This window comes from Halichoeres trimaculatus, unplaced genomic scaffold (genome assembly GCF_033239565.1).
Source record: "Halichoeres trimaculatus isolate MK-OKI-2021-1 unplaced genomic scaffold, fHalTri1.1 fHalTri1_scaffold_2, whole genome shotgun sequence".
NCBI classification, from domain to species: Eukaryota; Metazoa; Chordata; class Actinopteri; order Labriformes; family Labridae; genus Halichoeres; species Halichoeres trimaculatus.
Genome location: NW_027437180.1, coordinates 4,387,466 through 4,413,407, shown reverse-complemented (window position 1 = coordinate 4,413,407; position 25,942 = coordinate 4,387,466). Strand labels below are relative to the sequence as shown.

General features: G+C 44.6%; 3 protein-coding genes across 4 annotated transcripts in view; 1 reads left to right on the top strand and 2 right to left on the bottom strand.

Moving 5' to 3' along the window:
• The first annotated feature begins 1,936 nt into the window (after nt 1-1,936).
• Nucleotides 1,937-25,942, top strand: part of LOC141810945 (NLR family CARD domain-containing protein 3-like) — a 482,659-nt gene continuing 458,653 nt past the window's right edge. Inside the window, 6 exon segments of the mRNA XM_074698813.1 lie at nt 1,937-1,974; nt 2,323-2,395; nt 2,788-2,876; nt 2,908-4,860; nt 4,968-5,141; nt 5,220-5,393. Of these exon segments, the coding sequence (XP_074554914.1) occupies nt 1,937-1,974; nt 2,323-2,395; nt 2,788-2,876; nt 2,908-4,860; nt 4,968-5,141; nt 5,220-5,393 (2,501 nt within the window).
• LOC141806553 (histone H2B type 1-O-like) lies at nt 15,614-15,982 on the bottom strand. Its single transcript, XM_074692141.1, has one exon. It carries the CDS (start codon nt 15,980-15,982, stop codon nt 15,614-15,616), a length of 369 nt encoding a protein of 122 aa, XP_074548242.1.
• Nucleotides 20,823-23,983, bottom strand: LOC141805853 (uncharacterized). Of its 2 annotated transcripts, none has more exons than XM_074691058.1 (5): nt 23,495-23,983; nt 23,245-23,422; nt 22,662-22,717; nt 22,148-22,501; nt 20,823-21,912 (listed from the first exon to the last, which is right to left on the bottom strand). In XM_074691058.1, exons 1-5 carry the CDS (start codon nt 23,505-23,507, stop codon nt 21,782-21,784), a joined length of 732 nt encoding a protein of 243 aa, XP_074547159.1. In that variant the 5' UTR covers nt 23,508-23,983; the 3' UTR covers nt 20,823-21,781. The 2 variants fall into 2 exon arrangements, with proteins under 2 accessions (XP_074547159.1, XP_074547168.1); XM_074691067.1 differs by having other exon boundaries at nt 20,823-21,909.

The following is a 25,942-nucleotide window of genomic DNA, read 5'->3' as shown; positions in this document are numbered from 1 at the left end:
CACTACTTGCCTTGTCTCTGACTGTGATAAGGTATTTACTTCTATGGCTCATTGAAAAGCAAAGTCCTTCAAACTCACAAATTTATTGTATGTAACATCATCCCATCTTTTTATGACTTCATAAACAAGGAAAAGACTGGACTGTCCAAAAAGTGTTTATATATATATATATATCACCATGATGGTGCGTCACATGATGAGCTAATGTCCTTGTAGATTTTTATCTATCCTATATATATATATATAAAGATATCTTGCTTGGCACCCAGTTTCTTCTAAGGAATTTTGTAATATATTTATAAATTTATAACTAATTAAACAAGTTTGTGCTTCTCCTGATAACTTGGACCAGGTCACAACTATATTGCCCAGATTTTATTGCTTTTTCCTTTCTGTAAGTCTTTGTCCTATAGTTTCTTGAAGCCCACTACACTTGATGGGCAGGATTTCCTCATGAAATTGTAGACTCTAGAAGCTCCACCCTACACTGATAAATTCCAAATAAAAATCCTATTCAACCCATGAAAAATTATTTAGATTGTTAGCTCTGCTGAATTCATTCTTTGTTATGATGTGCCTCCTCTTCGTTGTCATATTAGTGGCAGCCAACAGGGTGTCCCAAAGTTTCCTGAAGTCTAATGTAATAAATTATGTTCTATGGCATCTCTGTGCTTTCTTCAAGCATCCTTCAGCAATTTATTAACTTATGTTGGTATATTTTGAATAGAGGTGTCCCAGTCCGATATTGATATTGGATATCGGTCCGATATCAGCAATCTCTGATATAAGCACTCCGATATAAGCAGTTTCTGTTACCCATTGGTTAATAATAAACGGGTCAGATTTTCCTCATACCTACTGTTGCTGACTTCTGTTCTTTCTTTGAATAATATCACTTAATCAAGCCTTTTCTAACATGACAGACATACTACAAAATAAGTAATCAAAGTATGTATGTTTAATGCTGATATCGTATCCGATTAATTTTCGACCAATACTCAATGCTGCAGTATCAGTATCGTATCGGAAGTGAAAATGTAATATTGGGACATCCCTCATTTTAAACTTAATATGTCAAATTTAAGAAAAGGAGGCAGAGTCCTCAGGTTGATGATGATAACAATGAGACGATGAAGGAGGACCAGTTGCAGTTTCTCTCTTTGTTTGTTTGTTTGTTTGTTTCTGCATGCAAGGGAGGGAATAAATCTTGTTTCACCTGGTAGGTATTTTCTACTTTCTCTGATCCAGACCAGCTATGGAGTCCTCAAGAAGTAAAATCTGTGAAAAAAAGGAACAAAAAAATATGGCTCCATCTGGTGTTGGAATCTGGGAAGACTCTGTGTCAGACAGCAGTGTGTGTGTGTCCTGTGCTGTACAGCTTGTTGTCATGAGTGATGATATTATTGTGTTTGTGTGAAGGTGGAGGCTCTGCTATGAGTCAGGACAACAGAGGGGAGGGAACCCCTCCCTCCAAACCCCTCCATCTGTGTAGAGACCATGAGTGCCAGACCAAAGCTCAGAGGTGAGACCAGGATCTCTAACTGTCCATACACTAGCATCACTGCACCATCATTATTCATTGTGTGTGTGTGTGTGTGTGTGTGTGTGTGTGTGTGTGTGTGTGTGTGTGTGTGTGTGTGTGTGTGTGTGTGTGTGTGTGTGAGGGTGTGTGTGTGTGTGTGTGTGTGTGTGTGTGTGTGTGTGTGTGAGGGTGTGTGAGGGTGTGTGTGTGTGTGTGTGTGTGTGTGTGTGTGTGTGTGTGTGTGTGTGTGTGTGTGTGTGTGCGCCTCTAAGTTGTACATCACAAAGTTTTTTATCAGAATTAAAACTTTAAAACTTAAGAAAGTTTGTGGTAACTTTCAGTAGCACTTAAACCTGGAAGATTTTCAGTCGTCATGTTTATTGATCAGTGTTTGTGGTTCAGTCAGAGTCAAACATGAGAGACCAGACTCTCCTGGACCTGGACCCAGCTGTGTCTCCTTAAAGAGTGACAACTCTACGTGGAGACCTTCTGATTTTAGATCTGCAGAGATTTGTGTTGATGAAAGTGAGACCCTCAAAGTGAACTTCCCGTTGTGTGTGAAACATTTGGTCCTAGCTGTGGTCTGTGTTTTCTCTGTGAAGGTGAACATGTTTCAGTCTTTGTGTTTCTATCAGGATCCAACAGCAGTAAACAGGACGAGAGGCAGACAGGACTGGACTCAGCATGTCTCTTCATGTGTGTCCTGTGTTTGGAGGATTCAGCAGATAGAGTCGATCATGTGTCAAACACTGTGTGTCATTCTTTTATACACACTGCATGATCTTGTGTTTGTTCCACAGAGTTCAGGGAACAGAGGCTCCCATTGGTCAGTCTTCCCAACAGCATCACACACAGCTGGACTTCATATTGATGGTGGGTAAATGTACAAACACAGCTCCTCCTGAGCCTCAGAGCACACACTTATCTGTTTGGAGCTTTCTGAATAGTTTCCTGGTAACACTGCAAACATCATCTCTGCCTGAATTCTCTTCACAATCTGTGTTTGGTTGATTGGATGAAGCTGCCCATTTCTAAGCAGCCCACACCCAGAGGTCAGAGGTCATGCTGGATGTTGATCTCACACAAACTCAGACTTTGGCAGCACGGTTCATTTCATAGAACTTGATTTGTAGAACACGGGACCATCCACAGACTAAGACCTGAAGAAGCTTTGTGCACTCTGCAGACCAGCACGCTTTCTGTCTGTCACACATGATCTGATCTGACCTTCCTCATGTTCAACCTGACATTTTCTTCCGTTCCAGCTGCTCCAGGAAAACATCATCAGCTTTGTAAAGAGTGAGCTGAAAAAGATCCAGAGAGTTCTGAGTCCAGATTACTCAGAATGCTTTGATGCTCTAATATGATGAACAGATTTGTGTCACATCTATGAGCTGTGACAAACTGTTCGCAACTGATGAACTGAAGAGATTTCAGAGAGGAAACAAATCAAATCCATCCTGATGTCTGAAAGTCTAAACTCATCAGACTAATTGTAGCTTCACATACTTCATTACATTTTGTTTTCTTCATTCAGGAACTGCTGCCGAGTGCAGATGTAAGCTGAAGTCTGGGCTGAAGGAGAGGTTTCAGTGTGTGTTTGAGGGGATCGCTAAAGCAGGAAACCCAACCCTTTTGAACCAGATCTACACAGAGCTCTACATCACAGAGGGAGGGACTGGACAGGTCAATGAGGAACATGAGGTCAGACAGATTGAAGCAGCATCCGGTACACCAGACAGAGCAGAAACAAGCATAAGACAAGTAGAGCTCTTTAAAGGCCCACCTGGAAGACAGGAACCAATCAGAAGAGTGCTGACAAAGGGAGTGGCTGGCATCGGGAAAACAGTCTTAACACAGAAGTTCATTCTGGACTGGGCTGAAGACAAAACCAACCAGGACATCCAGTTCACATTTCCATTCCCTTTCAGAGAGCTGAATGTGCTGAAAGAGAGAAAGTTCAGCTTGGTGGAACTGCTTCATCACTTCTTTCCTCAAACCAAAGAAGCAGGGCTCTGCAGGTTTGAAGAGTTCCAGGTCCTGTTCATCTATGACGGTCTGGATGAGTGTCGACTTCCTCTGGACTTCCTCAACAACCAGGTCCTGACTGATGGTACAGAGTCCACCTCAGTGGATGTGCTGCTGACAAACCTCATCAGGGGGAACCTGCTTCCCTCTGCTCACCTCTGGATAACCAAACGACCTGCAGCAGCCAATCAGATCCCTCCTGAGTGTGTTGACGTGGTGACAGAGGTCAGAGGGTTCAGTGACCCTCAGAAGGAGGAGTACTTCAGGAGGAGATTCAGAGATGGGGAGCAGGCCAGTACAATCATTTCCCACATCAACACATCCAGAAGCATCCACATCATGTGCCACATCCCAGTCTTCTGCTGGATCACTGCTACAGTTCTGGAGGATCTGCTGAAGCCCAGAGAGGGGGGACAGCTGCCCAGGACCCTGACTCAGATGTACATCTACTTCCTGGTGGTTCAGTCCAAAGTGAAGAGCATCAAGTATGATGGAGGAGCTGAGACTGATCCTCTCTGGAGTCCAGAGAACAGGGAGATGATGGAGTCTCTGGGAAAACTGGCTTTTGAGCAGCTGCAGAAAGGAAACCTGATCTTCTATGAATCAGACCTGACAGAGTGTGGCATGGACATCAGAGCAGCCTCTTGGTACTCAGGAGTGTTCACACAGATCTTTAGAGAGGAGAGAGGACTGTACCAGGATAAGGTGTTCTGCTTCATCCATCTGAGCGTTCAGGAGTTTCTGGCTGCTCTTCACGTCCATCTGACCTTCACCAAGTCTGGACTCAACCTAATGGAAGAAGAACAATCAACATCCCTGATCCCTGAGACCTTCAGAGACCAATCTGAACTGGAACACCTCCATCAGAGTGCTGTGGACAAGGCCCTACAGAGTCCAAACGGACACCTGGACCTGTTCTTGCGCTTCCTCCTGGGTCTCTCTCTGCAGACCAATCAGAGTTTCCTGAGAGGTCTGCTGACACAGACAGGAAGTGACTCACAGACCAATCAGAAAACAGTCAAGTTCATCAAGAAGAAGATCAGTGAAGATGTGTCTGCAGAGAAAAGCATCAACCTGTTCCACTGTCTGAACGAACTGAATGATCGTTCTATAGAGGAGCAGATCCAACAGACCCTGAGATCAGGACGTCTGTCCACAAATCGACTGTCTCCTGCTCAGTGGTCAGCTCTGGCCTTCATCTTACTGTCCTCAGACAAAGATCTGGACGAGTGTGACCTGAAGAAATACTCTGCTTCAGAGGAGGCTCTTCTGAGGTTGCTGCCAGTGATCAGAGCTGCAAACAAAGCTGTGTGAGTGAATGAGTGAATGAGTGAATGAGTGAGACATTTGAAACAGAGATTATTCTGTTCATGACCCTGAAACTATCTGTTTGTTCTCTTTCCATGATCGTCTTCAGGCTGAGTGGATGTAACCTGTCAGGGAGAAGCTGTGAAGCTCTGTCCTCAGTCCTCAGTTCACAGTCCTCCAGGCTCAGAGACCTGGACCTGAGCCACAATGACCTGCAGGATTCAGGAGTGGCTACTTTGTCTGCCGGACTGAAGAGTCCACACTGCAAACTCGAAACTCTCAGGTCAGATCTTTGTGTGTCAAATATATAGTGATAATCAATCAATTTCTTCTTATTGCCTGATTCTTTTTCTAACCTCAGACTGTCAGGATGTCTGATCACACAGAGAGGCTGTGCTTCTCTGGCCTCAGCTCTGAGCTCCAACCCCTCACACCTGAGAGAGCTGGACCTGAGCTACAATCATCCAGGAGACTCAGGAGTGGAGCAGCTTTCTGCACGACTTGAGGATCCCCTCTGCAGACTGGACACACTGAGGTAAAACCAGACAACAAGGTGCAAACACTGAATATGTTGGATAATTTTTAGAGTAATGATTGGATGTGAAGCAGGAAACACACAGAGCAGCAGAAGACCATCAATGCAGAAACAACCCTATGATTAATTTTCTATATCTAAAGTAATAATATAGAAATCCCAATTCTTCTTTTTCTCCAAGGAGCTCACCACTGTCAGAAAAAAAGTGACAGAGTGATGGGCATAGTTGGGTTTTGAGCTTGTTTCTCTGTCACAGGGACAAACTGAGGATCACTGCTTCATGTTGTTCATGATTTCTGTGAACTCACTCTGGACTCAAACACAGCTCACAGAGAGCTCAGACTGTCTGACAACAACAGGAAGGTGACACGTGTGGGAGAGGATCAGTCATATCCTGATCATCCAGACAGATTTGATCACTGTCATCAACTGCTGTGTAGAGATGGTCTGACTGGTCGCTGTTACTGGGAGGTGGAGTGGAAAGGATGGGTTAATATATCAGTGAGTTACAGAGGAATCAGAAAGAAAGGAGACAGTTATGACTGTATGTTTGGATATAATGATCAGTCTTGGAGTCTGAGCTGCTCTGATTAACGTTACTCTGTCCGTCATGGCTGCAAAGAAACATTCCTCCCTCTCTCCCCGTCCTCTGACTCTGGCAGAGTAGCAGTGTATGTAGACTGTCCAGCTGGCTCTCTGTCCTTCTACAGAGTCTCCTCTGACTCACTGATCCACCTCCACACCTTCAACAACAACACATTCACTGAACCTCTGTATCCTGGGTTTAGACTGTGGTTACCAGCTTCCTCAGTGAGTGTGTGTTCTGTGTGGGAGGGATAGATACAGTGATTACGTTTAGCCATAGGCGCAAATCCCGGGGGGACGCAGGGGTCATGTCCCCCCCTTCCATAAAGTTGTTGGCTGTGATAAGACAGACAGGTGACATGCTGACATCCTCGTCCTCTCATTTATGACACATTATTAAACTATCTAAGATGCCTCTAGAGCAATATTGTCTGGATTTATGAATTCATTAACGTAGGCCATTATTTATTTGAGTTCTATGTTCTATTCTAGATTCATTCATTTAAAGATAAAGTAGTTGTGACTTTGACTTAGATGTTTCAAATTATATTCTGACTGTTAATTTACACCCCTTATTGTCCTACAATTAAAATCAACATTTTTCCATTTATTTGGATATAAAATAATGAATATTGAGTTCATAATCCTGTGGACGAGTCGCTTCCACATTCATGCCAACACATTTTTTATGAACTAAAGGAAAATTAAAACTAGGCTGATTATCCATAGTTGGTAGTTGTTCTCTCCTTGATCTATGTGTGTGTGTGTGTGTGTGTGTGTGTGTGTGTGTGTGTGTGTGTGTGTGTGTGTGTGTGTGTGTGTGTGTGTTTGTGTGTGTGTTTGTGTGTGCATGCAGCCAGGCATTTGAAATGGCAGAAAAAAGAAAATGTAATGACATTCGGTCATTTTTCAGTGCACCGAAACGCCAAGTAAGTAAAAAGATACTAATGATATTGAGGTTTTTTGAAAAATATTCATATAGAGGAATGAGATGCTTATGGAGATGTTTTATAATGGTTTCATTAGGCACAGCAAAGTCAAAGTATAGAGCTGGGCACAGAGAGACAGAGCCAATCAAGCAGAGACACAGAGTCTCAGGTAAGTTTTTTTTTACTTTTGTGTAGTTTTATGAAGTAAGGAGAACTCTTATTTAGACTAACAATTGTATGTTGTGGGTAGTTGTGAGTTTGGAAAATTATGTTTCTATTTTAGGAAGCAGAATGCACAGACTCAGGGACAGTGGTGGAAGGTCTGAGTAGAGAGGGAAGGGGCACAGCAGGTCATGATGAGCAGCCCTCTACCAGCAGCTGCACAAGGACAGGGGACAAAAGTACAACAGGGAGCTCAGACCTCAGTGACTGCACAGAACCGTACCAACCACACCCACAATTTATAGAAACACAAACTCTTGCACACAAAACATTGACATTCCAGCAGAAATGGTTTCAGGATTTTCCATGGCTGCATTACAGTCCATCAGTTAAGGGAGTAGCATCATAAACTGAAGGATCAATTAAATACACTTTTATGTGACTTAATATATAACGTCTTCATTCCGACTGATTTTGTTTATACATTTGTAATATGAAAGTATATTGTATTAAGTGTGTAAAGGATAAAACTCATCAATAGAGGACTATGTGCATAATAAACATAAGCCACCAAAGTTTTATTTTGTGAGGACATTCCTGTTATGATGGGTGTCCTGCTGCAGGTTAGTGTGAATGAACACTTTGTGAACACATCATCACAGAAATAATCTCTGTAGTGGATGGAGGTGTCTCTTCAAAGAGCTTTAATTGAACTCACAGGAGTTTTACCTGATGCCATTCAGCACCTTGGACAGCAAAGGCAGCACTGCACTCCCAGAGGAGGAGGACACAGAGGGAGTGATGAAGGTAAATAACAAAATCAAAGAAACATTAAACCTGAGCTCTTAATGTGCACTCTTCACTATGTGTGACTTACTGTGTCAGTGTATGACAAAAAAAAAAAAAAATGAACAGAAAGCAAAGAGAGAAACACAAACATGATGAAGCTGTGGAGCTGTGACTGAACAGAAATAACAGGGATTCCTCCTCCAGCAAACAGCAAACTGAAGCAGCATTAGTCGACGCTTTGACTAAGTCCTGGATTGAAAACTTATCTGATTCAGTCAGTGTGAGCTGGAAGGCAGGTATTGGGCATTTGAAAATAATCTGAAAATGTGAGGAGCAACTCTTCCCCCAGACACCTTAAGGTTAGTCTTTGCATCAATCTAGATATTGTCTCAGACAGAAAACATCACGTTGGTTTGAGGAAAAGTGATGCTTGTATGAATTTAAATGGTTTGATGTTTGAACTGATGCCACCACAATGCAGCAGCATTATGCTTCAGCCAAGAAACAGAACTGTGTGGAGCTGCTAAGAGCATTGGCTCACTGGGAGACTGTAGAACAGTAAGCCTCTGTTTTTCATACACAATTTGACAATCAGTGACATGTCCTCCATCATCAGTGCTCATAACACTTAATTGATTTTAACGAGTGTGACATTGGCATTCTGGATGATCTGAACAACGAGTATAATTGTAAATGGTTTACTGTCGGGAAGTATAATCGGATTGTAGGGATATCCACTATGGATCGGTGATGCTTTATATCCAGCAAAAATTGAAGAGGAATTCAGCTCTTTTGTTCGGTGTGGTGGCTCTTAAAAGAGCCTTTGTGTTGTTGTTATTGAGCTGCAGACAGTCTAAGCTCTCTCTCCACGGATGCGGCGGACCAGCTGGATGTCTTTGGGCATGATGGTGACTCTCTTGGCGTGGATGGCGCACAGGTTGGTGTCCTCGAACAGCCCCACCAGGTAAGCCTCGCTGGCCTCCTGCAGAGCCATGACAGCAGAGCTCTGGAAGCGCAGGTCGGTCTTGAAGTCCTGAGCAATTTCTCGGACCAGGCGCTGGAAGGGCAGCTTGCGGATGAGCAGCTCGGTGGATTTCTGGTGGCGGCGGATCTCCCGGAGAGCCACGGTCCCGGGCCTGTAACGGTGAGGCTTCTTGACGCCGCCGGTTGCCGGGGCGCTCTTCCGGGCAGCCTTGGTGGCCAGCTGCTTCCTGGGGGCTTTGCCTCCGGTGGATTTCCGAGCGGTCTGCTTGGTTCTTGCCATGCTGTCTTCTTTCTCTGACTTGGAGAAAAATGTGGAGCAGAGAGGAGCCTTGCTGCTCTTAAAGCAGAGGAGCTGCTGTGAAACGTTAGTCACGTATTGTAAATCCAGATTCTATAAGTACAGGCGCAGCCCTTTAAAGCTATCGCTAGTGGGTTTTAGGCTTTACACGATCACAATTTTTGGGCCGATCACCGATCAGTGAGTTTGAATAAACCTATAACCGATCACCGATCCGATCACGTGAGGAGCAATATTTAAACTACTTGTTTATGTACATATATACTTATGTGCTGTTTCCTGAGTATCAATCTTGCCATGCCCCAATCTGACTGAGATACATGGGTTAAACATCAATGACCTCTGGAGGGCATTAAAGGACTGACAAGTTATGTTAAGTTCAGTCTAGACAATCAAAAATATAACCCAAGACAAAAATAATTAGCACAACTTATACTAATTAAATTGCTTTATTGTAATTAATTAATTTCCTGTACCAAGTAAATACTGCAAATTAAGGACAGTAATGCTGCCTCAAACATTCTGCAGCATATCAATTAAATTTACAGTCACAGACTGTAACTCTAGTGCAAATAGAACGAAGCAGCCTCAAAACATTCATATACATCCACGAAATTAACAGTTACACACTTGTGTAAATAAAAGGCAGTATTGCTGCCTCAAAACATTAATTAACAGTCCCACTTTTGCAAATAAAGGGCACTAGGGCAGTATTAGTAATGCTGCCTCAGAACACTGATACACAACTTAGTGATTAACATAAAGTTTGGGCTGACGTCTGAGCAGTGGCGGCTGGCCAATAGAGGGCGCAAGGGCGCCGCCCCACCGTCATTACCGTCAACATTACCTTGAAGCATGAGACATTAAAAAAGAAAAAGAAAAAGAATAATAAAATATACCGTTCTGAACTATACGTATATAAATTATAAATTTAAATTTGCACAATGAATATTATATATTTTACGATGAGTAAAGTTGTTTCATTCATCTGCGTTGTCTGATTGGTGACGTGTTTCCACCCCGGGGCGCAGAAATCTTTGGCCATAGACCGTCGTTATAAGTTGTACATGCGCAGTGGCTCCTCTTCAATACAAGAGATAGGACCATGTCAGGGCGCACCTTTCCTGCGCCCAAAGCTGAATGCAGCTGGATTTGCATACCACCACCCTCCCGCTATGGAGCCGACGTCACAGCCGTCTACTATAAAGTGCGGTTGATTGACAGGACGAGTCGCGGGAGTAGGAGACGGAGACGAAAGATGGAGAGAGAAAGCCTAAATAACACAGTTAAGTCGCTGATATCGTTACCTTTTGAGAGGAGATCGTATCAGGAGAAGGTGCGTGTGAAAGAGCGGGGACCTGATCAGCCTAACATCACGATCATTCAGCAGTCCAAAGATAGAGGGAGGCAATACACCCGCTCTTTTTCCAGGACCTGGTTTTAGCAGCAAGGCTTGGCTAACGGCATGTAGGGAGGCTAACGCTTTATTCTGTTTTCTCTGCCTCCTTTTCCAAACGTCAGGATCTGACCCAGCATGGATAAAGACAGGTATTACTGATTTAAAGCACTTTTCAGAAAAGGCAAAGAGGCATGAATAAACTGGGATTCACATGGAAAATGCCCTGGGACTAGTTATGTTTGGAAAAATAAACATTTCATGTCAGCTTGATGAAGGCTAAAGATAGGGATCCGTAAACACAATGAAGAAGTTGACAAAAACAGGCACATCCTATCTAAAATAATAGACTGTAAATACACAGGTGTGATACCCTAGCACGTTTGCTTGCTTATTAGTATATGTCTGTTTTGGAGTCATAGCCCCCCCTGGATAAAACACCACCAGCCGCCACTGCGTCTGAGGACCAAATGTCTGTAGTGAAACTGATAGAAGAATTGCCTTCCATCAGAATGCTCTCTACACGGGAATGGACATCTCTGTGTAGCTCACTCAGACCTGTCTCACCGCAATACGTGTGCCCTGGGAGGCGGTAGCGTGGATCAAAGTAAGTTAGCAGCCGTTGAAATGCAGGGTTCTCCACAACATTAAACGGCAGGTCAGGCAGCACAATAAACTCCAGCAGCCTCCTTGTGCCACCCCTTTCCTTCTCACTGTCCCGACTATACAGACGAGCAGCACTGTCCAAAATTTTTTGCTTTAGCATCCGTTTTGGAGTTTGCTTTTCTTTTTCTTTCTCCGCGCTGCGTTTCTTGAACTCGACATGCTCCTCCGGATGTTTCTTTTCCAAGTGCCTGATTAAATTTGTCGTGTTGAAGTTTTTTGCCGATGTTCCCCCGCGAGGTACTGTAGCATTGCATATACCACAGATAGCTTGTGCTATGGCTGTTTCTGTCACTTTGAAAAACTTCCACACTTCCGACATCTTTGTTTGTGTCACCCAGATGTTGCTGAAGATTCAAAGTAAACTTTATTGTCCGTCACAGTACTCAAAACAGGAAGAGGCACGAGGATGAAAATGAAGTTTTTTTAATCATGAATCATTTGCTCTCGGATACAAACAAAAAAGCATGTGGATACTGTGAAACTAGTTTGGAGTAAATGAGACGGATTAAAAAAAATTTCAACATGGCCATGACGTCGTTGATTGATCGGTGAATAATGCCATGATGGCCGATCCTGATCATTACAAAAAATGCCAAATATCGGCCGATCCGATATAGCCGATATGATCGGTGTAAAGCCTAGGGGTTTACCCTCGCGCATCAGTGCAGCACTGAAAAAACGTAGTCCACGCCCACCCACGTGATGGGCCTCCCGCGCTACCTGCCTATAAATGGCCCCGGGTTCATACAATCTGCTCCCGATAACAGCCTTTTTCTTCAGCTGATAAGGGGAACCAGTGAGGCCCATAGCTTAAAGGGCTGCGCCTATACTCATAGAATCTGGAGTTACAATACGCAACTAACGTTCTATTTCGTATAGGCTTCGCCCTTTAAGGCTATCGCTAGTGGGTTAAAGGCGAAGCAGGATGTAGTCAATGCCTCACTGGGTCCTCATCCAAAAAACCCAGCATCAAAGCTTCCAATAAACTCAGGTTTATATAAGCCGCTGTTACTTGGTTGTCTGTGTGGATCAGAACATGCTGCTTCTGTAGAACAGGAGTGAAATGCTGAACCACTTTCCACACTGTCAGAAGCTACAACGCATTTATGTGGAGAGACATGAGAGCTGACCACTGTCCCCCCACAACCTGAGAGAGACACGTGCCCCCCCACCCCGAGAGAGAAGCATCCGTGAACACAGAAACGTGACATGATGTCTTCCCTAACGGTAACCCCGACCTCAGGACTCGGGTCGTTCCAGTGATCCAAAACGGGAGACACTGAGGGGGAAACTAACACCATGCGTCTCCGCTGACGCACCGGGTCGATGCGCAGACGGATGAACCATCTCTGAAGCCGTCTCATATGAAGTAATCCCAACGGTACTACCACATGAGCCGCTGACATCATGCCGAGCAGCCGCATAATAAAAATGCTGTCACCACCCTGCTGGGGACAACTCGTCTGAGGAGGGCTGTCAGAGTCTCCGACCTCTCCTGAGATAGCCGCGCGCTCATTGTGGCTGAGTTCAGCTCCACTCCCAGATAAATAATCTGCTGAGACGGAAAAAGCGAGCTCTTTTCCAAATTGATAGCGAAGCAGATTCGACAGGTGAAAAACCAACACCTGAGTCTGAGCTGCCGCCTCCTCCCTGGATCGTGCCAGTAAAAACAGGTCGTCCAGGTAAAAGGGAACTCTCATCCCTCTCCTGTGTAGTGGCTGCAGAGCTGCCTCCACACACTTGGAGAACGTGCGGGGAGCGAGAGAATAACCGAAGGAGAGACGATTGTACTGGTATTGGGCCTTTGAAAACGAGAAACGCAGGAATTTCCTGAGTTTCAGAATAATAAAGACGTGAAAGTATGCGCCCTTCAGGTCCATTGTTCTCCTGGACGCAATCCAGTACCTCTTTTATCGTCAGCGTGTGAAACGGACGCTGCATTATCACTGTGTTGAACAGTGACAGGTCCAGAATGGGTCTCATGCCTCCCGTTTTCTTGGGAACCAGGAAATAACGGGAGTAAAAACCCTGATTCTCCTCTCCCTGTTGGACTCTGGAGATGACATTTTTCAGCAGAAGCTCCTGCACCTCCTTCTGTAGAAACACACACTGGCCCTGTGAGGACAGGTGTGTCTCCAGAATCCGCTGAACGGTGGAGGAGTCGGAGCGAACTGCAGAGTATAACCCCTGGCGATCAGCCTGTCCATCTACCTGTCCAGCGAACATACGGGCCTCCACTCTGAGCAGCGCTCTGAGAGCGGCGAGCATGTTGCTGTGGCGCCTCCTCCGAGAGAGAGGTGAGCCAGCTTAAAACCCTCGCCGCCGCTGCCTGCGTCAGAGAAATCTGGGCTGCAGCACATGGGGGGCTCTGATTGAAAGGGCTGATCAGGCTCTTTTTCCACTGACTGAGAAGAGAGGGAAATAGGAGAAGCCAACCTGTACGCACGGAACAGAGAGTCTCTGTCCGTGGGCTCATGAATATTAAAATCGGTATCAGCAGAGGCAAACAGGGAGCGCTCCGTGTGTGAAGGAGTGGTGTGCTGCTTTGATGACTCGCGGTCGTGCTTCTCGTCAACTGGAGAGTTCACGGCAGCAGGCTCGCTCTGTGTGGGGGCTGTGTGATCACCGTCCGCTGCCGCATCAGCGGGCTGGACCAGAGGGAGGGAAGGGAAACAGCTCAATATGTGAGAATCGTGGGTGGCTCTGAAAAGAGCCGTTGGTTTTGGTGGCGTGTCCACACCATCTCTTTTCCCTTCTTCGCTGCACACAACCCCCACAAGGAGTCATTGTCGCCTGCTCTGCTAACGTGGCGGCTCCGCAGGGGGATTGGGCCAGGAGCATGCCACCCGTCGATGTTTGGCACCACGCTGATGAGCTGGCTGTGCCGTAGCAAACGACGGATCTGGAGGAGGAGGTGGGGCAGGAGGCCGGGAGACTGAAGCCGTAGAAAACTGCGGACATCTTAGAGGTCTCTGAAGCTGGTCCCGGCGGTCCCGCCAGCGACCTGCTGCTCCATGCCTCTGGATCTATTCCTCTTCCTCTGACGTCTTCTGCATGTGCTCAACAAGAGAATGCAGTTGTTGTCCGAACAGCGCGTCAGAGGAGATGGGGCCTTCCAGCAGCTCCTTCTTCACTGGCTCGGGAATTGAGGTGGACAGGCCGAGCCACATGTTCCGGTGGATCTGGTGCTGCCAGGCCATGACACGGGCTGAAGCCACCGCTACAGAGGCGCAGAGCGGGATGATCGCGCTCGCTGCCTTGCTGAGCTCCTCAGCTCTCTCCGCCAGCTTCTCGGGCTCCGCTGCCATCTGCATGATGGAATACGCCAGCAGGGTGATGTTGTTGGCTGCTGCTGATGCCTGGCTGGCACACTGGTGGGACCTGTCCGCGAAGCGGCCTGTCATCTGGTCCCGCGGAGAGGGAAGAGCCTGCAGCCTTCCCTCTCAGCAGCCACCAATCAGGTTCGGTCGAACCCAGAAGACAGCCGCCAGGCCCGGGTCCAGAGGAGGGACGGGCGGGAAGCCTTCGCCTGTGAGTCCCTCGACCCTGGTGATGGGAGCATACGTTGCCACCAGTGTTTGAAGCTGCCCTGGCTCAGCCACAGCCGCGGTCTGGTATGGAATGATAGCGGGGAAGCGTGGCCAGGTGGGCTCGCGACGGGCTGTGTGTGCAGCTGCTAAACAGCCCGCCATCTCATCTGGTTTAGCCGGCGTGGGTACTGCCGGCACGGAGAGCCCTTTATAAGCCGCCGCCCTTTGATGATGCCGGGAAGCTCCTGGACGAGTGCTCCTATCACCGGCAGAGAGGTGGTCGAGGACAGGGGGACCCTAGCAAAGCCTGAGCGACCTCCCACGTGCTCGTCTTCAAAATCAGTCTCCTCCAGCTCCTCGAGGGCGGCTTCATCCGAACCCGGCGGAGGAGGTTGATGGCTTCCTCCAAACTGCAAGGGTCGGCGACGACGAAGTCATCTTCAGCGGCGTCGGTGAGAAAATCCACACGGCGCCGCTTCTCCTCCGGGTGCTTGCAATAAGGATGTCTATCCGGCAAAATCAGCACTTGCCCGGCATGCTCCGGGCCAAGGCAGGACTCGCAGCGAGAATGCATGTCTTTGCTCATGATGTAGCCGGTCTGGCATTCCGGGCAGAGCCGGACCGTCTCCGAAGACGCCATGCGTGCTGGAACTGAAGTTCTCCTCTTGCTACTCATAACGGCTGAAGAAAAGAGGGAGCAGATTGTATGAACCCGCGGCTATTTATGGGCAGGTAGCGCGGGAGGCCCATCACGTGTGTGGGCGTGGACTAAGTTTTTTCAGTGCTGCGCTGACGCGCGAGGGTAAGCCCACTGGCAATAGCCTTAAAGGGCGAAGCCTATACGAAATAGAACCGTTGGTTCGTGCCGATAATAGAGTTTATTACTTTGAGCTGGTGTACTTGGTCACAGCCTTGGTGCCCTCGGACACGGCGTGCTTGGCCAGCTCACCGGGCAGCAGCAGGCGGACGGCGGTCTGGATCTCCCGCGACGTGATGGTGGAGCGCTTGTTGTAGTGAGCCAGACGAGAGGCCTCACCGGCGATGCGCTCGAAGATGTCGCTGACGAACGAGTTCATGATGCCCATAGCTTTGGACGAGATCCCGGTGTCGGGGTGGACCTGCTTCAGGACCTTGTAGACGTAGATAGCGTAGCTCTCTTTCCTGCTCCTCCTCCTCTTCTTGCCACTCTTGGTGGCTTTAGACACGGCTTTTTTGGAGCCCTTTTTGGGCGCTTTCACTTGGTCAGGCATGTTCACAGGTTGAGAAATATCAGGATAGTGTGGAGTCCCTCAACTGGGGTGCCACTGTTATAACTCCTCCATGCAGACAAAGCTGTGCTGGAGCACACAGAGGATTGGCCGGGACCTGTGTTAGGAAAGGGCCTGGATGCACGGGGAGGGTCAGGCTTTGTCCTAAGTCCCTGAGCGATTCCCGCTTCATCCATGCGCTGTGCTCAAAATTTCTTTCTGCGTCCTGATCAAGTCACCAGTTGTGTCGTTTTTTCTCATTTGAGCACTAATTGAATGTCCCTATTCTCACATAAAAACAGAGCAGAGAATGATAAGATACACTATCTGCGGTTTAAAAAAAGATAAGCAAAAAGGAAATCAAGTTTTCAGCCGCTCCATCAGACTTTTAGAAAGCACGGGAGGGTTTGGAGATAATTTTCTTTTTGTGACAAAGGCTTTCTGCAGTTTGTCAGATTTATGTCTGACCCAACTTAATCAAGAGTTATTTTTCCAACATACAGCTCCAAACACTTACTAATGATAGGCTTACTGATAATCATGGTTTACTTCTCCCCAGTGTTGAGCACACATGCTCAAAAACACAAGCACTCAAACAATTATTACAATCAAATTAAAATTATCAAATTATTATTAAATAGTTTTATAAAATATCATATTAAGTTTTTCTGTGCCATCAGAGTTTGACTATGAATTATACCTCTGTTTTTTTTTCTTTTCCGCATCAAAATCAGACTTTGTATTTCAAAAAACATCAGATTTCTAGCACTAATTGTTTTTTTCCTACTTTGGTTTGGTTTCAATGTTGACAAGAAAAAATCGAATTTATTAATCTGTTGGTTTTAAATTCTAAATTAGATGTGCACTGTAAAGAAATCTGAGTAATTTTTTTTTGGGTATTATTATTTATTTTTATGATTTATAAATTAACAATAACTGAAAGCAACATTAGTCCAAACTCTGGAGGCATCCATGGCAATGTGTAGATAATCATTTTTAGATTGATGATGATCTAGAGGAAAATGTTTATCCATCCTCTTGTTTCTAAAACCACACTCAGGATTATTACACTTTGGCACTACAGTTACTCATCGCTCTCAGATCAAACAAAAAACAAACATTCAATGTTGGGTGAAGGTGGCAGTGCAACCACAGGAGGAGATTATGATTTGTTTCCTTAATGTTCAGGGAACATCATGCTTTGTTAGGTTTCAGTGTAAACAAGAGGGAACGTTCTCCAAACGTTAGATCTTGATTTGGGTCTAACTAACCTTTAGAAAACCATTGGGTTACGTTCTATTTAGGTTCTGTGTTACTAGAGCCAGTGTAAAAGAAAATGATGCTGAAAACTTCAAATTCTCAAAAAATTCAACATTAAACAAAATCATTATCCTCAAAATATTCACTGTTAACAAAAAACAAGTGTCACTTTCACACAAAGGAAACCTGCTCTGTTTTATTGTGACCTGTCAACAAGCACACGGATCACTTCACCGGTAAAATGTTTCATTATAAGATTATTTATTATTCATTTAGCCTTTAACTAGTACACATCTGATTGTAACCAAGAAACTAATTAATTTAACTCGGGAACACTGGACATCAGTTATAAATCTCAGGAGAACACAAACTGTGTTTTGCTTTACAAATCCCATGCTCATGAACAAAACTTTCTCAACTCTTGAGGAAATGTAACAGGTGGAAATGTGTGTGTCATGTGAGCAGTGAGGTGTATTCTGAGATGATGAATTGTTTTGCTGTGTGTATTTTTCAGAAGTTTGATTTATTTTAAGTCAACTTTTAAAAACTGAACATTTCAAGAAATTTCCCGTATTTTTTTTTTTTTCCCAAACTCCCCGTAAGTGACATCCAGAAAGAGCATAAGAGTGTGCCTCTTATCGTCTAATTCAAGGCACTTTGTCAAGGTGGATTTATCAGGTGGACCTTGCGGCCCCCAAAGTATCCTCTTAATATTTTGTCCTCAAATTTACAGTTTTTGTCCAAATCTCTTCAGGAGAGATAAAAGAATCAGGATGTGTGACTTAATTAATAACTAATAATTTGGCTTGTGTGCACCCCCTGATGAAGACTGACATAGAGAGAAGGACTAAAGCTGAGAGGGGTGAAGAGGCTTTGCTTCTCCTCTTCCTCTCTCTGTTAGTCTTCATCCTTCTCTGCTTTATATCTCCTATCTCTCTGTTAGACTGCCACAAAGAAGATCCAGCATACCTACAGCCATCAGGCTTATTGATTTTTTTGCAAACAGAAGATGAGCTGACAGATGATTGAATTTTCCCATGACAGTAAACATACTGTACACAACTTCAAATAACTGTAATACCTTGAATTCATGCTTACCACAGTGACCAACAAAGTTTTATTGCCTTGACAGCTCATTTTCCATGAGGAAGGACATCATCCTCCTTTTTTACCTGATGTTGTTCAGCACCTCGGACAGCTACAAGAATACGACACTCCCAGAGGAGGAGGAGGACACAGAGGGAGTGAATTATGAGAAAACTTTCTGTTTCTGTAGCAAGAAGTAACAAAAACAAAGAGTCATTAAAAGTTCAACATAAAAGATGTTACTGTAGACTCCACATCATGTGTAAGCTGCAGTGTCATCCTATGATGTAAACATGAGCAAAACATGATGAAGCTGTTTGAACAGCCTAGATTAAACAGGAATCCCTCCTCCAGTCAAGACTGAAGCAGTTTTTTTCATGGTGTGAGTCATGGTCTAAGTCCTTACTTGGAGTTTTGTGTTAGTTCAAAGTCGACAGTCTGGGAAGCTAAAGCAGGTGTGTTTGAGACCCTCATAGAGGATCACATGGTTTCTGAATAACTCTTCCTCAAGCAAACACAGGATTTGTTTGGGTCTTTCATCAACTTATTTCCTCTTAGACAATTGATCATTAGAATCTAAAACGATTCAGTACTTAAAGCACAATTCCTGCTGTGGTTATCGCTTTCAATTCCAGGTGGAAGGTTCGACGCAGGAGCTCCAAACCACCACTGTGTGGCAGCATTGGGTTGTTCAATGGAGCAGTGCTCTGCTGAGGTGATTGTTGACCTCTTGACTGGCTCATTAATCTGTACAAACTTTTACTCCATCGTTGGAGTGTCTATTTTTTGTTTGACGTTAAGTGAAATCATTATTGTAGGTAATCATAGGCATATATTCACAATGTCGACCATTGGATAATGATTTAGTGATTGTATTTGTGATGTCTTATCAAGACTTCTGTCTGATTCACATTTTCTAGGTATGTTTGCTCTTTTGTTGGTTGTGGTGGCTTATTACACACAAGCCACCAAAGTTTTATTTTGTGAGGACATTCCTGTTGTGATGGATGTCCTGCTGCAGGTCAGTGTGTATGAAACGCTTTGTGAACACATCATCACAGAGGGGACATCATCTGTGTGGACTGAGGTGGTTCTTTAAAGAGCTTTAATGTAACTCACAGAACAGGTTTTACCTGATGTGGTTCAGCGCCCTGGATGATGTAAAACTTCACATCGGTTTGAGGAAATAGTGATTCTTCTACTGACGTAAATGGTTTGATGATGCAGGTTAGACTGTTGCCACCACAGGGTGGAGGTTAATCATAAACACTGGGTCGATAAGTTTTCATTTCCCCCATCATCAGTATGGAGGACTAAACGTGCCAAAATGAAATATATAAATACATCATTAATTAAAACAAAAACTAATTAAATACATAACTGAATAAATCAATAACTGTGTCAATAATTATTTGATATTGAAAATAAGTCAATAAATAATTAAATAGATATATAATTATTTATTTAATTAAATAAAAGTGTTGTGAAATACTTTAATAATTAATTAAATGTGTCATTAATTATTTAAAATGTTTATTTGTCTAATGTAAAAAAAACAAAGTTAATTACCTAAGTATCTATTTTGTATTATTTTGTTGCTATATCTGCTGTGGTTTACGGGAGTAAAAGCATTACAACTTGTTGTTGTATCGGCCACAGTCGTCACCCAGCACAGGCGCTCTCCTCCGTGGAGGGGGTAGGAATCCTGGCATGGGTAGCTACCTTGGCACAACACCGGCCCAACCGTTCATAGTAAAAGCAGCACAGATCACGGCTCCTGAGCAAACTGTCCCTGGAAGGGAGCTGCAGCTCAGCATGCAGAGGGGGATTGGAGACGGATGTCCAGTTTTGTGAAATAAACGTTTCCTGGAGTAGGTTTAAGTGACCTTTTGCTACACTAATGTAGCTTAACCTGCTTCCAAGCAGAGAAAGCTTGTGTGATGATGATCCTGAAGTCATTCAGCTAACTGAGTTAGCCTGGAGGAACAGGGCTCTGGTCCACATGTATTTGGCAGCCCAGTACGGGAGAAGCAATGGAGAACTTCTTCTAAGTTAGCAAACACTCTTGGGTTTAAAAGATATGTTATTAACTCAGTGTAGAGCTCATGCAGACCCTCAGTGATAGCTGCTGTTAGTTTGTTTGACAGGGGACTGCAGAGTCTGGCAACTGTGACTCGACCATTGTAGGTCCCACCCACTGAGATAGATGGGTGAGAGTGACAGATAAAATTAATTCATGATGTGCTGTCAGAAGGGGACCATAGATTAATTAAATAAATAATTTGTTAATTAATTAAATGAGTGATTGATATAAGAAATAATAAGGTTTATTAAATTTGTTTTTCACATTAGGCCAATAAAAGATTAAAAAAATGAATGACACATTTAAATAAGTTAAGTATTTCAAAACACTTTTAATCAAGTAAAATAAAAGTTCTTTATTCAGTTATTTCTTGATTTATTTTTAGTATTAAATAAATATTGACACAATCATTGATTTATTTTATTATATATTTAATTTATTATCCTTTTGAATATGATGTATTTTTATATTTCATTTTGGCACGATGAGTCCTCCATACATCAGTGCTTACAATACTTCATTGGTTCAAATGAGTGTGACATTGGGATTAAGGATGGTCTGTACAGCGTACATTATTGAGTACATCTCTCTCATGATAACAGCAATAAAACCAATAAAATACAGAACAGTCAGAGCTGAGCTGAAGCCTTCATCACAATAATCCTTAGATAACACAAATACAAGCAAGACTTCCTATCAATGATGAGCATCTAAACAGAGCAAACAGAGTTGAAGCTCAGAGCAGAGGAATCTTCATATGAACAGCTGTGTTTCTCTCAGAGCCAGCTTCAGCTCTGATTGTTGTTATCCAGCAGCAGTGTTTGTCTTTGTTCTTTTCTGAGCAATAAGAGAAATGAAAATCACTTTGACACAGAGCTTCTTGGACTGACTTAGAAACTCACTGTGGACACAAAGCTGGAGTCTCCAGGCTCTGTGCTGAGCTTTAGACATCTCAGGGTCTCTGTCTCCATCCTTAATGCAAAGTACTTTAAGGTCAGGACGAGGATCACTAAAAAGTTAAGAACAAACAACAACATCACAGCTGCTATCAGTCCCTGTTGCCGAGAGAGAGCCATCCTTCCTGGACCCCCTGAGCCTGGTTTCTCAGCTTCAGTGCTACGGGGGGTCTGGTTCCTGGCTGGTCCAGTAGTAGAGGGGGTCTGGTTCCTGGCTGGTCCAGTAGTAGAGGGGGTCTGGTTCCTGGCTGGTCCAGTAGTAGAGGGGGTCTGGTTCCTGGCTGGTCCAGTAGTAGAGGGGGTCTGGTTCCTGGCTGGTTCAGTAGTAGAGGGGATCTGGTTCCTGGCTGGTCCAGTAGTAGACAGAGTCTGGTTCCTGGCTGGTCCAGTAGTAGACAGAGTCTGGTTCCTGGCTGGTCAAGTAGTAGAGGGGGTCTGGTTCCTGGCTGGTTCAGTAGTAGAGGGGATCTGGTTCCTGGCTGGTCCAGTCTTAGACTGAGTCTGGTTCCTGGCTGGTCCAGTCTTAGACTGAGTCTGGTTCCTGGCTGCTGTAGAGAGACCAACAGATCAGAGTCAGTCATGAAGAAAAAGTCAGTGACTGCAGATAAACTCTAAAATGTCCTCAACAGGAAATCAGAGCAGCCCTTTTCTCTCAGGTTCTTCGTCCTCTGAGGACGTCTTTGTCTCTCTGGATTCATCCTATCAAATGTTAGCCGCTGATCTCTGAACCTGAGCTGATTTGATTTTTCTTTGTCTCCACAAACGTTCACTGACTTTACTCACCAGTCACTGTGAGGAGACATCCGTCAACACCGGAACCAGAATCTGTTTTCACTCCACACCAGTACTGTCCTGAGTCTTCAGTCCTGAGTGAGGGCACATGGAGTCTGATCCATCCCTCTCTGAGGAGGTCTTTGTCACACTGGAATCGTCCTGAAAGCTCCCCATCCCTCAGTGGGATCTCAACTCCATCCTGGAGATCAAACAGGGCTGAGACTTTCCTTTTTTTCATCATGTCACAGAAAACATAGAGACCTTTCAGAGAGGGGTGAGGTTTTGGTGTGAAGGTCCAGTCCAGGGTGAGGTTCTGCTTCTCCTCAGCCTGATAGGAGCTGTGACCCATGTTGAGCTCTAATCCTGTAGAGGAGACAGAGAGGAAAAGAGAGGGGCAGAAAAACACTGCAACATGTGAGTCTTTACACACATTTTCTCATCAAGTGTTGAAGTCTTTCACTCAGTCTCAAAGTGGATCTCCTCTTTTCTCTTTGTGGAGAATAAAGTGAAGGTGGACACTAACCACAGACACAGCAGCTCAGAGCCGTGAGCAGCAGGAACCTGGAGACCATCTTCCCCCTGAAAACACACACATGAGGTCAAAGGTCAGTCCCACATAGGGATGTATATCGTTATGATTTTATCGATACTGATACAGAAACCGATACTCCTTATCGGTATCGATACTTATCGATACTCTTATCGATACTACAACATGCAACTTTGTGTAAACAATAAAGACTTATCAAGATTTTAAGAGATTCAACCTTTTTTTTTTATTACCACAAGGTAATAATAAACCTTCAATAATGCATTACAAATGCTTCTCAGAGGCAAAAACAAAGCTAAGAAGATGGCAAAAACCTCTTATGCCGCCCAACAGACTGCATGTACCGACAGACTCATATGTCAAACAGAACAGAGCGAACAGTGTAGAGGAGGCACTGCTCCTGCCTTATGTGGCCCTAACAGTTATTTTTAAGGAACAACAACATATTAACTTTGAAGAGGCCTGGACGCAGAGGAAGGTGAAAGACAACTTTGTCAGTAAGGGAAGTGTGTCTATCTTACACTAACTTCAAGTGGACTTACTATTAACTATTTACCTAAACCACTTGGATTCGACAGTAGCAAATGGTTGAAGATCCTTCACGAGAAACTTTGTGACGACTCTGTGGCATTCCTGCACTTTTTCTGCTGTCATCTTCTTTTGCCTGGCGATTGTGAACGGGGTCGTCTGCGATGTTAGCAGAGCTGTGGTTTCTGATGTCTGGTTTATGCTGCCTGCAGGATTAACGTAATACATCGGTGGTGCTTAAATCGAAATGATGACAACAAACAAGACGAAAAACTTACCGTGACTTGACATAGCAGAAACAAAACCGGGTGCCGCCGCCACGGTGCTGCAGTCTTTAGTGTTAGCTGGGCTGCTAAGTTTACTCGTGTTGCTATAGCAATCAAACAGCCCGCACTCCTTTAGCTTTATACTATGCGCGCGCTCCCATTGTTTTGCTGACGTTGCTTGTATTCCCCCCTTGGACGCAACTTCTCTCTGACACAGATTGCATCGGGACGAGTTTTATTTACTTGACTAAAGTTAGCCCAAACCTTCGAGCGCTTAGCCCTCACAGACATGCTTGAGCCAGCTGTGTCATCACCTGTTGACGGCGGTAGTAACAGTTGAAGAGGCGTTCAAGGACCGACAAAAGTACCGTTTTTCCGGACTCTTCACGGTATTCGGGTACCGACCCAGTTACGGACCGGTCCATTAAAGCACCGGTCCACGGTATACATCCCTAGTCCCACAGTCTGTGTGGAATCATGAAAACACTCAGGGATGGAGAATCCTGCTTTGACACACAGCTGAGCTGCACATTGATGCTGAAACAGTGTGAGCTCCAGGCTGAACACAACCAACACACTTGAAGAGCTGTGTGAAGCTGCAGTGAGGACTTTCTGTCACTAGAGGGCGCCCTTCATCCTCATTTCAAAGTGACTTGATTGGTCTGAAAAATCACCTTTAAACTTGTTCAAACAACATCTTCCATCTTTGTTTCAATGTGTAGTTTGCATTTCTGTTGGTGTCACAGTATTTGATATGACATTTCTACCATTTGAACCAGTTCAAGAATCAGTCCCATTAAACTGTCAAATGGTTTCAAGTGTTAAAGACTTCACCTTCATAGGAGTTATGACAGCGTACGGATAAAATTATGAAATGAAATATCCTCTCCAAGTGTGTTTCAAATCTTTCATTTTTAAACTGGATCATTTGGCTTTTACTGAAAAAAAAAGAAATCTTATCAAGTGTTTTTGTCTTGTTTTCAGTAGAAAATGTCTTTGTAGGCTTAAAATGAGCCACATCAACCCGACAAGTCAAAAAAATATCTAGTTTCAAGGTCTGAATTGCCTGTAACAAGTAAAAAATCTGCAAGACGAAAAAAAGTTGCTTGTCTTAAGACATTATTCAATTTTCCTTTTTCCGTTGGAAGAATATTTTTACTTTATACAAGCAACTCAGGCCTCATTTTTTCTTTTAAATAACTTTTAACAAGACCTTTTTCTGGACTGATAAGTTGAATGTGGCTCATATCGAGTATAATAAGACAAGAATACATTCAAACAGCTTGAAGACATTATTCCACTCACACCTATTAGAGTTCAGTCACAGCTGGAGGAGAAAGCAGGTCTGAAGAGGAGGAGAGCTCTGATAGACTTCCTCTGTCCTCTGGGGATATGTTGTTGAGTCTGAACAAGCACCAACTGAAATAAAGGGGATCATTGAAAGGAGCACTGTGTCCAAAAGGAGGTGTAGGCATTCAGGAGGTAACAGGAAAGAAAAAAAATAGATAAACAGAAAGAGTAGTTTGCCAAGCCTTGACATGTCCCTGATGATGCTGAAGGTGATGATGACTATGTGTGGGTCCATCGGGCTTTGATTTAAATCTTATAAAACTCACTAGTGAGTGTGAGTCCATTCACCTCCTCCTTCTGTCATCAGACGCCTGAAGCTGAACCCTGCTGGGACCATGCTCAATGATCTGACACCTGCCTCTTGTTCCTGACCTTCTGTTTCCACAGCAGGCAGCATCACAGCATAAGATGTCACTCCATAGCTGATCAGGTCTGAGCTGTCCTGTCAGTGCATGCCTCCCAGCAGCCTGAAGATCATGATGCTCATGGATAATCAATAGTTGGGTGTGAACCTTTAAGAGAAACACAGCAGTAGAGATTTTGAGGCTCTGTGGCTTTATAAACAACAAAAGCTGATGTTGGTTTGACATTAAAAAGTCTTAAAAGTGTTTATTTATTGTTTTTTTTGTTTGTTTGTTTGTTTTCAAGACTCTTTAGACTCCAAAAGAGCCACATTCACCTGACATCTCTTTGAGGAGGATGGGGGAGGGGGGTTGAGGTTTGCCAGGACCTGGACCGACTCCCCTGCCCTCCTCATCCAGCTTGTTGCCATAGCTGCTGTGGCCCAGGAGGCTGAGGTGAGCCGTCTAAAAATCTGTGGAGGTCCTCTGCACATTTCTTTGGTTTGCAGCAGCTCCTTCCTGGGACAGGAAGCTGGAGCAGCTCCAGGCCAGCAGAGTGGTGGGGGCCTTCTACCTGTAGCTGTGCTCCATCCACTTATCAAATGTGACCATCCCCAGGTTCCAGGCCAACCCGCTGGGGCGCCATGAGGAGTGATTGTCCAGTGGCGCTCCCCTCTGCTGGAGGTCTGCTGCAGCAGCCTTCCACCTCCCCGAGGACGCCTCCAGTCAGTCACCCACAGCCACTACTGACGCTGTGGCCTCCACATCT